Raw genomic sequence first — 12,029 nt, forward strand, 5'->3', positions numbered from 1 at the left:
CATAAATGCATTCTCCAATCATTTATGAAGGAGAAAAGATCTCAATTATGTGTGAAATGTCACTGAGAAGAGGAATGCATTTTAATTTCGACTCCAGCTATAAAAGGACAATATTAGGAAAGCATCAAGTACATTTAACAGTAAAATTCAGTCCAAATTGCCACTGACTTCAACAAGAGTTCCATTACACTAAGAAAGCAGAGCTGCCTCAAAGGACATCTGCAAAATTCACTGATCTTGTTCAAGAGAATCTGAAGTGAAATGTAAATTCCTGCGTTGCAAACGCACATTTTAATTCTAAACAACAAAAGAGTCTCCAGGGCTCTTTCATTTCTTATTCCAACGCAGTAAATGTGATGGCTGGAGCAGGATCTTTGGAGAAGACCACCAAAGAGAAGGTGCCAGATATCCACATCAGTTGTACAAATGAACTCTGACATGCTTCAGCTTTGCAGTATGGGTGAAGATGAAAACTTACTTTCCTAGTGCAAAGCATTCCAGTTTCACAGTTGAGCCTTTCGCTGCAGGAAGCGTCTCAGGAAACTGAACTTCTATTTTGGGTTCGTATTCTCCCATCACACCTATGCAAGACAAGTGAGAAAAGACATCTTTCATTTTTGAAGCCATCGTTCTCTAACACACTGAATAACATTACATTCAGAACTTATTTCTCTTGCGCTCCATTTGCAAACTCACACACAGTGACCTTACAATGAAATCACTGTCAGATGTAGGAGAGCAACGCACAAAACAAAACAGTTTATCTTCTTACAAGCAACCAATATTCTGAGATGGCACAAAAGCTTACACTGAAACAAAAATACGTTCACTGGCAACTACCTGTTTGCAGCACGGTGACAGAAATGTCATTTAGAGGTGGGGAAAAGGAAAGCCATACCATCAGTGCGCAGCACTAGGGGGGTTGGTGACCCAAGGACCTGGCTGTTTGTCACAGTGCTGGTTACGACACAGGTGTAATTTCCCACATCTGAGGGCTCCACTTTGGCGATGTAGAGGTGACCTGTCTCCTGAGACACAAACCGACGGCTGTCCTCTTGTACAAAGGACGGATACTCGTTGAAGATCCAAGCGAAGGACAACTCTGATTGGTTATAAAAACAAGTAAAGATGTTTGGTAACGTTGCACCCCCTCCTTTATCTTCCTAGGTCTTTATTTTATTGCATATTATAACATAATTATATATAATATTATGCAGCAGGACCAGAGAAGCAATGACAGGGGAAAAAAAACACGTCAGAAAAAGAGCAAAACTAGAAATGTTAAAGCAGACTGCTTCTTCAACCAAGCCAGACCTTCTGCTCCAGAAAGACATGAAAAGAATTCCACATCTTTCACACAACGATCACCACTTTGATCTGCTTTTTTACAACTTAATATGCACGGGAAGAGAGATAGCAAAAATGAGACCACACTTTGTTAAAATGGAAATATCATTCATTATCTCCAACCCAGCTAGATATCTGAGAGAAACAGCACCAGTGTATGCAGCTGAAAGGAACGTCCAAAGATCCACAAACACCTGGAAGAGCTCAGCACATAGCAAAACTATGTTTTTTCATACAAAAATCTGATCTCTGCATGAAACAGCAGTTCTTTATGGACACTTTAAAGGAAAACTTCACTTGAAAAGATAAAATTGAGGAGATTCGGCAAAAATTACAGCATGATTATTTTCCTCTGAATACCATTCTGAGCTGTGAGAAGCCGTGTGCCTGTTGCATTCATATCCTACAGAATGAAAGGAAATTAATTTATAATGGTTTCCCAGGCAAGGAATAATTTTTCACCCAAGTGCCACTCAGATGAAAGTTTATGAAAAGATTAGAGCTTCTACAAGTGCTAAGTGGAAACGATTATAGTTTGATTGACCTGCCTGGGCACTAAAATACCTCGTAGCATTTGCACTGACCCTACAAAATGGAGAACATTCATTTTTGCACAGGTTTAATTTGGAATTGCATACATTTGGATGCAGTTGCCAAATGAAGAGTGGGTATTTTCCTAACTTCCATATCTGAGTATGAACATGCAGCCAGGAAAGTGCTAAGCCAACAGAATAATTTAACAAAAGGCAAGATACTGCGGACAAAAAACATGCAAGAAATTAAATTATTAAAATATTTATGGACTGGTTAATGCAAAAAAGGGCATCAAATGAAATAGCTCATAATTGCATTTAATTTTCTTCTATCAATATTTAAACTCCTTCCATTACCATAATTTTGCTGGACCAGTGCATGTGAACAACTGACGTTCTCTGTTATATTCTCAAGAGTTAAACTTTCATTATATTGGGATTTTCTGCTGTTGAAAATAACCACCTGCCCTTCTAGACTAGCTGCACGTCTCTTCCACTGACACAATGCACTCCTAGAAGTTTCTTCCTATGCAAGATGAGAGGTTGCATTTATGGTTAACAAAGGCCAACATGGTTTTGTTACGAAAAGACAGAGCATTCAGGGCAATGGGAAATGAAACCCTGTGACAGAGCATGGCTACAGCGAGTTGTCTGAGAGAGGCCCCAAGAGTCTCATAAGAAAGGCATACACATACCGTCAACAGCAACAGAAGTCCTGGGCAGATGCTCTCCCATCTTACAACAAAGATGCCAAGATGCAGGCATCAGTGCTCTGCTGTTACCAGAGAGGGATGAGTGAGCAGAGTGCAGCACGGAGGGGCAGCACTGATGGCTCTGCCAGCACCATGCAGTGCTCTATCAACCACAGAATAAGTAATTAAGTAAATAAATAAAGTGATGGAGCACGTCTATACTGTGTGACAAGGACCACAGCCTCTTTGTGTGGTGTTACTATATGGGAATGCCTAGAAAATTTTTCTATCACAGCAGTGAAGGATGAGGGCAATTACAAGACAGAGAAAACTCCAGGTATCAATGTGGGAATATTAGGGAAAGAACTGAAAAAGAAAGACATCTTCAGCTTCATATCAAATTCAGACAAGCAGAAGACATAAAAGTTAGGGAAGCCAGGCTTTATCAGTCCTGCTATATAAAGTATTATTTTATTTTAAATAAAATAAAATAAAAACTACCAAAAATATTCAAGAGAGATGGCCAGATCTGTATATTCAGCAGGAAAATAAGCAGCTTGATTTTGTCACCATTATATTGGGTTAAGTTGAGAGTAAATTCACTGAAATCAGTCCTAATGTTTATGAAAGCCATGCAAAGTATATTCCAGTTCAATTAGATCCTTCAACAGCCTATGAATGAGCACTCCTGGAAACCTAATTTCCCATTACACATATATTTGCATTGACTCTATTAAAAATGGAGAGTGGCATTTCCTTACCAGTGCCCCACAGCCATGATCTCATTCTGTATTTACTGTACTTTACAAAATAGTATTCTGATTTTTCTCCAAAAAATTCACATTAAGCAACTTGTTCCGTGATTTATTATGTTTACACCCTTTGCTTGTTGCACCCCAAGGGACATAAACTCACTTCCTTTCTGTCAATTACAAATTTTCAGTTGATTTTCTGTAATAAATGAAAGTAATACATCTCTCCTGGGCTTCCTCAGAGAACCAAGCCTTCACTTTCCAATGCATTTTTTCCTTATTTGGAGACTGCACGTGGGTAAGGTATGAGAAATCACTGTTATTACTCAATTTTTATTTGTTTACTACGTCTTGGTTGGCTTCTACTATTTATTTAGTGTTATTTGATTATTATTTACTGCACAGTATACCACCCACAACATGTTCATACTGTTCTAGGCGCTCTGTGAGGGTTCAATTAAAAAACATTTCATAAAATTGCCTTTTTAAACTTAAATTTTATCAGGTTCAACAATTAAATCAGCACAACTGTCATGGTCTGCCATCACCATTTACGAGCCTTGAAAAAACACTGGTATATTCCTATATTCCTATACATCAGAAACATAATGTTGCTATAGGTACATAGGGGGAGGTAAGGCCCACGAGTGCAGCAGCTTCTAACTGGGTTCAAAATTAGGCTTACATTCACCTAAGCATTATTGGAAAAGGAAAAGGAAAAAAAAAACAAACACAAAAAGCTTTTAATTAAACTGCACCTTTCCATTTTAAGACAGCTTACACATCAGTGGGGAAGCACTGAATGGAAGCAGGAAGAATTCACTTCTTACAAACCGAATGTAGGAGACAACATTGGTTTTGGGAAACCAAAACTGGAAGTAAATTCAGGGTGACATCAAAGCAAATGGCTGAGAATAAAAAATCAGGTAGACCTATGACAAAGGAAAAAGATAATTCATAATGCTTGGTTTATGCACTTAAAGCCTATGTTCTGAAGGTTATTTTCTTCTTGACCACTCCTCTACACCAACGTAATCCACACCAGCCAGTTCCATAATTCACACCTAAGTGTGATTTCTCAGACAGCCCAAAGTAACAGATACGAATAATACTGCTCTGATACTGACTGAAACGTCTCGTTCTCAAACTGATTGGGTTTTGGTTAAGGAAGTGGATCCTCCCATAAATAATCCTGAAAATACAGTACTTGGATGTTGGAGTACATTGTGCTGACTCAACAACAGTTGCTGGTTCTGATTTTTTTCTGGTTATTGTCTATTTTGTTACTCTGCTGTTGTTAACACAAGATGACCCATACCACTAAGCTCAAAATCTGAGTTATTCTAGGCCATTGTGCAACTGAGATCTTACAATATTCTGTAACAGAGACATAATGGGAGGCTGAAGTATCTTGCTATGTACCCTATTAAAATTCTGCCTAAACCACGCGATGACATATGGCTTTTCAAAAGTGTTTGCAAGGGAGTAATCAGAGAAAATTTAGCAATGACACCAACTGCAATTAAAGACACGGAAATCTGTAGAAACCAGGAATTCTGAATTATCCACCTCAGAGTCAAAATTAAGTAATGGAAAAGTACCATTTTGACTTTGAGAGCATAATGACAGGTGACACAACTAAGCAAGAAACCAATTAGCACATCATTTGCCCCTGTACCCTCTGGTACAGGATCCCCTCAGCATGTATTGGAATCCATTTGGGTACCACTGTCAAAAATGATACAGTCTTGAATAAAGAAAAAAAAGTCTTTACATTTTTACTGTAAATAAATTATACATCATTTCAGTGCTTTAATGTGCACTCTTGAAAAAGGAAAATGCCCACAGGACTTGAACATTTGAACACTGGCCTAAGTATGCTCAGCTGGGAAGAAAAAAAACCCAGCACCACCTCCTTCAGTAAAACCCCAAACCAAACCTTTAAACACTTCTCTGTGGGGAGTCCTCAACCACGTGCATGAAAATAGCTAAACCACGAACAATGCAATAATATTTAATGCTTACACAAGCCACACTGAATCTTCACACTACAGCCTATAGGTTGCTGGTTACTTTCTGTTAGTATTTTCTACATCATCATAATGGACACAGCACAGCAGACCTCTAAAGCAGCTCGAGCTGTGCCACTGCAGTACACTGAGTTTCTGGCTGAAAGGGTTGTCGTGTTCAGCACAGCAGCTAAACCTGGGGAGAAAAAGCTCAGAGATGTATCAGAGCTTCCGAAACTCCCCCCAAAACTTTTGAAACCTATTTCTTCCTTTCCTTAAAAATATGTTTTGCTTATAGAAAAAGTAAACTGCACGATGGGAAACTGAGTGAGATTACAAAAAGTGAAGAACATATCCCAGAAACTTATTTTATTCTAGAGTTTAATGGGAAAATTCAGGTTTGAAACTAATGTATACCATTAATCTTTCTGGCATAAAAGGTGAATTATTTTGTAGATAAAATATAAAAGATCAATTTTCAGCATGCTGTGCAGGTAATTAGGCATGCAACTCCCGCGTGCGGAATAACCCACGAGAACGAGAGCAGTGCCAGAGACCTATGCAATATCTTGCAATTTCAATCTACACATTTAATAAGAATATTGAAATGCTTCAGCTTCAAGTGAGATCCTCGCAATTCCAGCTAACACCTAATTTTCATATTTAAATGGAATATGGTAACAGTGCTTGTTTCCTGCTTTCAGAATGAGCTGCTGTCGAGTGAAAGCGATACGATGAATGGGAGTGCAGCATGAGCTCTTCTCACAGCTGCTTGCTGGGGACACCACTGTCTCTGCACTGCACGGGCTGCAGAGCTTCACTAAAGGCTTCCAAAGTCTTCCAAAGCAGCACCAAAGCCCCGAATTCATAACCGAAATATAAACATTCCCAGCACACCCCTGCTGCCTACACCTACCACCCTCCCTCCCCCTGTGGGCCCTGACCATTAGCTAGTGCTAAGTTTCAAACCCAAAGCGACCTTACAAAGCAGAAGTGCTCCTTAACTGGCAGCTTGAACGTTCCTTGGTGCTCTGAAGGAAATCCAAATGCTAATGGATAAAGCCTAACAAAATGCTTTTCTGCATTTTATTCAGCTCTGGGCTCCAATGCTGCCTAAAAACCTAATTTCTTTTACCCTGTAGCTGTGAGGGATGATGGATTAGTTTCTCTTTATCGCATTTCTGAACTAATTGTTTCAGACCAGCAATGTCATTCAAAACGTACTGGCTCTGATCAAACTGTTCACACTCTGGAAGTATGCAGAAAAGTAAGAAACTGCTTTAGGAAGCAATATTTAAACACACAGCCATTAGCATATCCATTGCAAATGACAAATTGTTCTTTTAATCACCTCCCTAGAACTTTGTGTGTAATTGCTCAGAGCATTTTCTAACAACTCTGTTGTGTCTATTTAAAATAGTTAAAACTATTATAAATTGCTTCCTGCCTCTAATAACAGAGGATAAAAAGATGATAGTTTAATGTATCGTTCAAATAAAACCCATCTGATTTACTCCAAACTTTAAATATTAGTGACATAAGCTAATGAAAATACTCAAGTGGACATTATCAAAGAAATATTCTCATGTTTATAGTGGTGGCAGTAATTAGTGGCAAACTTCTGTTAGTAGTCTTCAACTTATTTAGGAGAAGGTACTTGGTAAGAGTCTGTGAAAAGCAATTACTTTTGTATTCCTGTTAACAATGCAATGATCAGCTCTGAGTACGTGCTGGGATTGCACACATCTCCTCCTGCCACTTTCTAATCAATTATCCTGTTTCTAAAGGAGAAAATAAAATATTTTAGTAGACAAAATAATGAAGAGTGAGAGAAAACACTGAAAGTAACAACAGAGGGACAAAGGCCATCTTGGAAGAGAAGCACAAAACTTTCTTTCTTGTCCTCCCTAAGGCATACCTGAGCTACTTGGGGTAAGCTAAGAGGAAATACTTGACCTGGCTTTCTTTTTTTTCAGATGATTTAGTTGTTTCTAATCTCTTTCTCCCTTTCTCTGTCTCCCCCATCTTCCAGCAAACACCCCACCATGCAGCAGCACGGATGCCTAATGAAACACAACTAAAGAAGAGCTCTGGCCCATCTCGTTTGCCCTTTCCCAAACAAGTCCTGCATCTTTTGCAGCAAGATTCTTATGCTAGTTATAGACTTTCATACTAGCTTAAAAGCATATCGTGTACAGTAGCTACAGATACTGCACAAATACAGAAATATGGTTATACCAATTTCAGCCTGTTTTACTTAAGCATTAGAACACTGCCTAGATAAAGTGTAGAACATGGGGAGAGCTCCTCTTTGTAGCACTGGTTTGTTACTGGTGCTGAGAATCATGCTCTGTCAGAGAGAAATCATTGTAAACTCCAGCTGTGAACATGCATTATTGTCTCTTGTATGGGCAAATATAAGTGTCTCTCAGGTGCAATTTGATTTCAAACTGTCAGCTGAAATTTGTGCTGCTGCTGCTGACGACACCAGTAGGAATATTGCAAAATATATATTTTTAAATAAAAACACCATTTCTCTTTGGCAGATTGAGAACAGCTCGAGAACGCCATGGAACAATTTTTTAGGCCACTGCTTTTACAATATTCAGCTTACTATTCTCCTTAGAATGCACTTTTGAGCAAAAATCTCATCATGTGCCTTCTGCAAGCATGATTGATTGTTCATGCCCAGGCGAGTGTCACACACAATCTGCAACAAAAGCAAAAAGCAAGTGTGTAAAAACAGGATGTTTTGCACCTTCCACAAACACACTGATGGGCAGGAAGAAAGAAACCATGTCCTGGAGTTCTATCAGCTTGACTCTGCTTTGTTTTATAGGTATGTAATGTTTCTAAAGCCAGTAAAATTAACTCAGTTCCTTGGAAAAATCACATTGATATCCAAGAGTTGTGAGAACGAAAAACATATAAAACATCAAAGATACTTTCCATGCAATGTTATTCATGAAGCACAGTTTTGCTGGAACATGCAGGTCTCCAAATGGCAATACAGAGACATGAGCAAAAATCTGCAAGTCTAAATAGTAATTTGCAACAGACATGACGTTATTCAGCAAATGATTTGTCATATCAAGCAGTGAGCAATAAATTGGGATCTATTTTTCAGTGATCTAATATTGTCTCAAACCAGTATGTCACAGCTTTGAAATAATAAGGTATAAGCTAGATTGATCACTACCATTCAAGTATGGCCTCATTTATCTATTAAATCAGCATTTGTCAGGGCACGGTATTATGTAGAGGACATTTTTGCTTCTTTATTTATGTAGAAATATTTCTGATGTATTGAATGAAACAGTAACGTGTATCACACAAGGTTAATCACGAACATGAAACAAGTGGAATTTCCTCCTAGAGCTGTAAACTCTGTTGGCTTCACAACCTACTTTCCATTTACTTAGGTTCTTGTGGGTTCATATCCCTTACATCCCTTACAGTTCCTTCACGTTCATAGCCCTTATAGTATCCACCAACATAAAACGAATGCCAAGCTCTTCAGTCAAGCCTGAAGTCCTTGGAAAGTGTAAATGACCATCAAGATCTTCACTTCTACAATTAAGAGTCAATATTTTCCTCTACGTATACAGCAGTCCTGAAATCTTCATGTAATCTATGTTCAAGACTATGCCTCATTGTGTTCTCCAAAAAAATCAAAATGTCTAAAATCAATGTCTTCTGAAAATACAAAATTGTTGCCAAATTACTAACACTGACCATATTATTCAAGTAGAAGTCATATTAATATCAGTCACAATACTGGAACACAAAGCCACATGACAATCAAGACACACACATGGCAGCAATACCAGGGAATACCCAGATTTGCTTGACTTGGGGGCTTTGTCAGCTCTTAGTTACTGGTTTTGGAACAACATCAATAGCAGGGAAAAGTCATTTTTAGATCTCCATATGCTGTCTGTTTTCATTTCTTGGCAGAATGGAAGAAGAATAACATTGCATGGTATTTTTTTCAAACCTGAGGCATGATAACAAATAAAAACTCAGTATCTGACAGTGAGATGTTTGCTACACCAACACTCCTTTAAAACTATCAAACACACACCGGTAGCACAGTAGAAAGTCTCAATAGCTGTAGAGAGCTCAGTAGAATGTAATAATAATACCCATTTAGTGAGTATCTGCACCTAGTGGATTTAGATACATGAGCTTTAGATGCAATATTACCTGTTGACTATTGGGGTGCTGACTTGGTGATTCACAAAAAAGTCTTTTACGAGTTTTCCTGTGACAGAATTAAAGTGATGTACAGAAATACGGTCACATTTCTGCAGAATGAGGGCCAACAAACATCTTAATCACCCCAAAATCAAAATCACTGAATGCCTGACATCACCATGCAGTAAGTTCAGTTTAGTAAAAAATAAAATAAGAAAAAGAAAAGAAAAAAATAAAGATGAGGAAGGATTTCTTCCTGTTCCGCATCACCTGAAAACTGTAATGGTTAATGCTTCAATTCTCACATAAATCCAAGGATTCTAAGTAATTCTCATACCAATTCTCAATTCCATTTGATAGTTCACGGGGCCCTCAGCGCTCTCATTTTTGTGTGAATAAGACAATTAGTGCAGAGTGTCAATCATACCCTATCTGCTGACAGTGAAAAAACCCACACCTGTTCCGTGTGCCAGTGTGAGCCACAGCCCTGAGCAGCACGAGCATGCTTTATATCATCTTCTGTTTAATACCTCCAGCATTCACAGTGCGGAACTGCAGTCAGTCAGGTGAGCACCTCTGCGTGCATACATGCACAGGATGCAAGCATGGGAACAGCCATGGTAATTTAGACTTTGAACTGCGTATAGAAGCAAAATTTAATCATCCTAATTCTTACAGATAGCCAGGGGAATTACCCATTTTCTCAGCAGCTAAAAGACAAAGCTGTTGTAAGGCTATAAAGATGATTTAGGAGTACGTATCAGTTTGGAGAGAGAAAAATTCTGCAAGCTCAGACAGTTGTAAAATGTCACTTTATGGCTCTGTCTGCTTTGACTCTGTCAAATTTAAGAGGCCACAATGCCTATGTTATTGTATTCACGATGTTTAGCCTATATTACCCCATCTCTGCAATTAAGTCTAATGTTTAACATCACCGACCTTCAATAACGAGACTACTTATCAATAAAAGAAAACAAAACCTCCCTCAAGAAGTAGTTACTTCCAAATATTATTTAAGACTCAACAGTAATTACCAAAGTCAGGCGATAACAGATGATAAAATGCACTCGCAACTTCTGGCCCACAAATAATCTGTATATACAGTTTTTCCCCTCAAGACAGCAGTGTTTTAATTATATCTGCAACACTGCGTTAAACCACGAAGTGCTTTGGTTTCAGGAGTACAGGCACACGCTGGAATAACTGCAGAGAACAATCTGGTCTGATACAGCAAAAACTAGATTCACTGAGGCTCAGCACTTGCGAAATTGGGAAGAATTTAACACCAGAAGGTGCACAGCTAATTCCAGAGATATCACAAAATTGGACAGGTTAAGCACACAGAGGTCTAGAAAGGCGTTTCAAGACAGAAGAACGTTCTCCTGGGCACAGCCCTCCTGTTCTTTCCAACACTTGCTTCCTCTAGTTTTGTGTCTCTGTAGGAGATGAGGTTTCCCCACTGCTCCGTGCCACCTTTCTGCTGCGACAAAGGGACATCCCACCTTCACCCATGGTGTCTGGGAGCTCCCAGTGCCCCTTACCTCCAGCTCGAGGCGGTGTTCCACAGAGCAGCACCACTCCCTGCCCTTCTCGCACTGACACTGTGCTTCTCATCTTCGTCCGTGAGCTCTCAGGGTCTGTTTAAGAAAGAAAGGTGAGATGTTAGGAGACAGCACAGCCCCACCACTCCCAAGTTCCAAGCTAACTCCTGCTCTCATGTCACTTAGGATGCAGAGTGGTTCTGTGATGTCCTGGTCTGGCTGCAGGAGTGGCTGCTCAAAGCAAGTGAGGAGGACTGAAGTGAAATAATTTACAAGAACTTAAACACGTCCTATGGATGACTTCACTCTTATGCTACACTTATGTCACCATCATTCTGCTAACTGAAAAGGAACCACACGCATTAGTTAAAAATAGACCTTCAAGCCACTGCTCCTTCCAAAATGAAGGCTCTGATGAAAATAGCATCAAGATCCTCTGAGCTCCTCTAATCAACTGCAAGTTAATATCCCAGCTATTCAAAAAGCACGTACATCTCTTTTGGAGAGGAGAAAACCCTCCACCTGCTCTCTGTGGGCAGACCCATCGCAGCACTGCCCAGCTCCTGCCCTGCAGCATGGCTGGGGCAGCACTGTGCTCCCCACATAATGACCCAGCACTCCGGTTTTGGTCTTCTGTGATCACTTTACACTGTTTGTAAGAGTGAAACCAAATGCTGCAGGCGATGCAACGCTGTAGAGCAAAAATATTTATTATAACTTTAAATTAATGTCCACTCTAACCAATCTAAGAAAGTATGGCTCCGCTGTAACCTTGAATTAAGCTGGATATAACCATCGATATAAACTGACACTGAGGTTGTACCCCAAGAAAGGATTTCCATGAAACATTTTACAGTAAAGCCATACGTGACAAAGTTCAGACAGTCATAAGTCAGCCAGTAAGCAAAAAAAAAAAGTTTATTTCTATAACTTCGTAAAGAATATTAATACATACAGA

The 12,029-nt window shown here is 39.3% G+C and overlaps 1 protein-coding gene across 1 annotated transcript in view; it reads right to left on the reverse strand.

Annotated features, from left to right (window-relative positions):
- The window catches only part of CNTN3 (contactin 3), a 66,926-nt gene that overhangs the window by 33,585 nt on the left and 21,312 nt on the right, over positions 1-12,029 (reverse strand). The window contains exons 2-4 of the mRNA XM_065749840.1: positions 11,072-11,167; positions 899-1,102; positions 479-581 (exon numbers count right to left, since the gene is read on the reverse strand). Coding sequence (XP_065605912.1) covers positions 479-581; positions 899-1,102; positions 11,072-11,167 — 403 coding nt within the window. The remainder of the gene's footprint in view (positions 1-478; positions 582-898; positions 1,103-11,071; positions 11,168-12,029) is intronic.

The sequence above is a fragment of the Cyrtonyx montezumae genome, unplaced genomic scaffold (assembly GCF_038088225.1).
Source record: "Cyrtonyx montezumae isolate F1298 unplaced genomic scaffold, pur_monq_1.0 scaffold_6, whole genome shotgun sequence".
Taxonomy (NCBI): domain Eukaryota; kingdom Metazoa; phylum Chordata; class Aves; order Galliformes; family Odontophoridae; genus Cyrtonyx; species Cyrtonyx montezumae.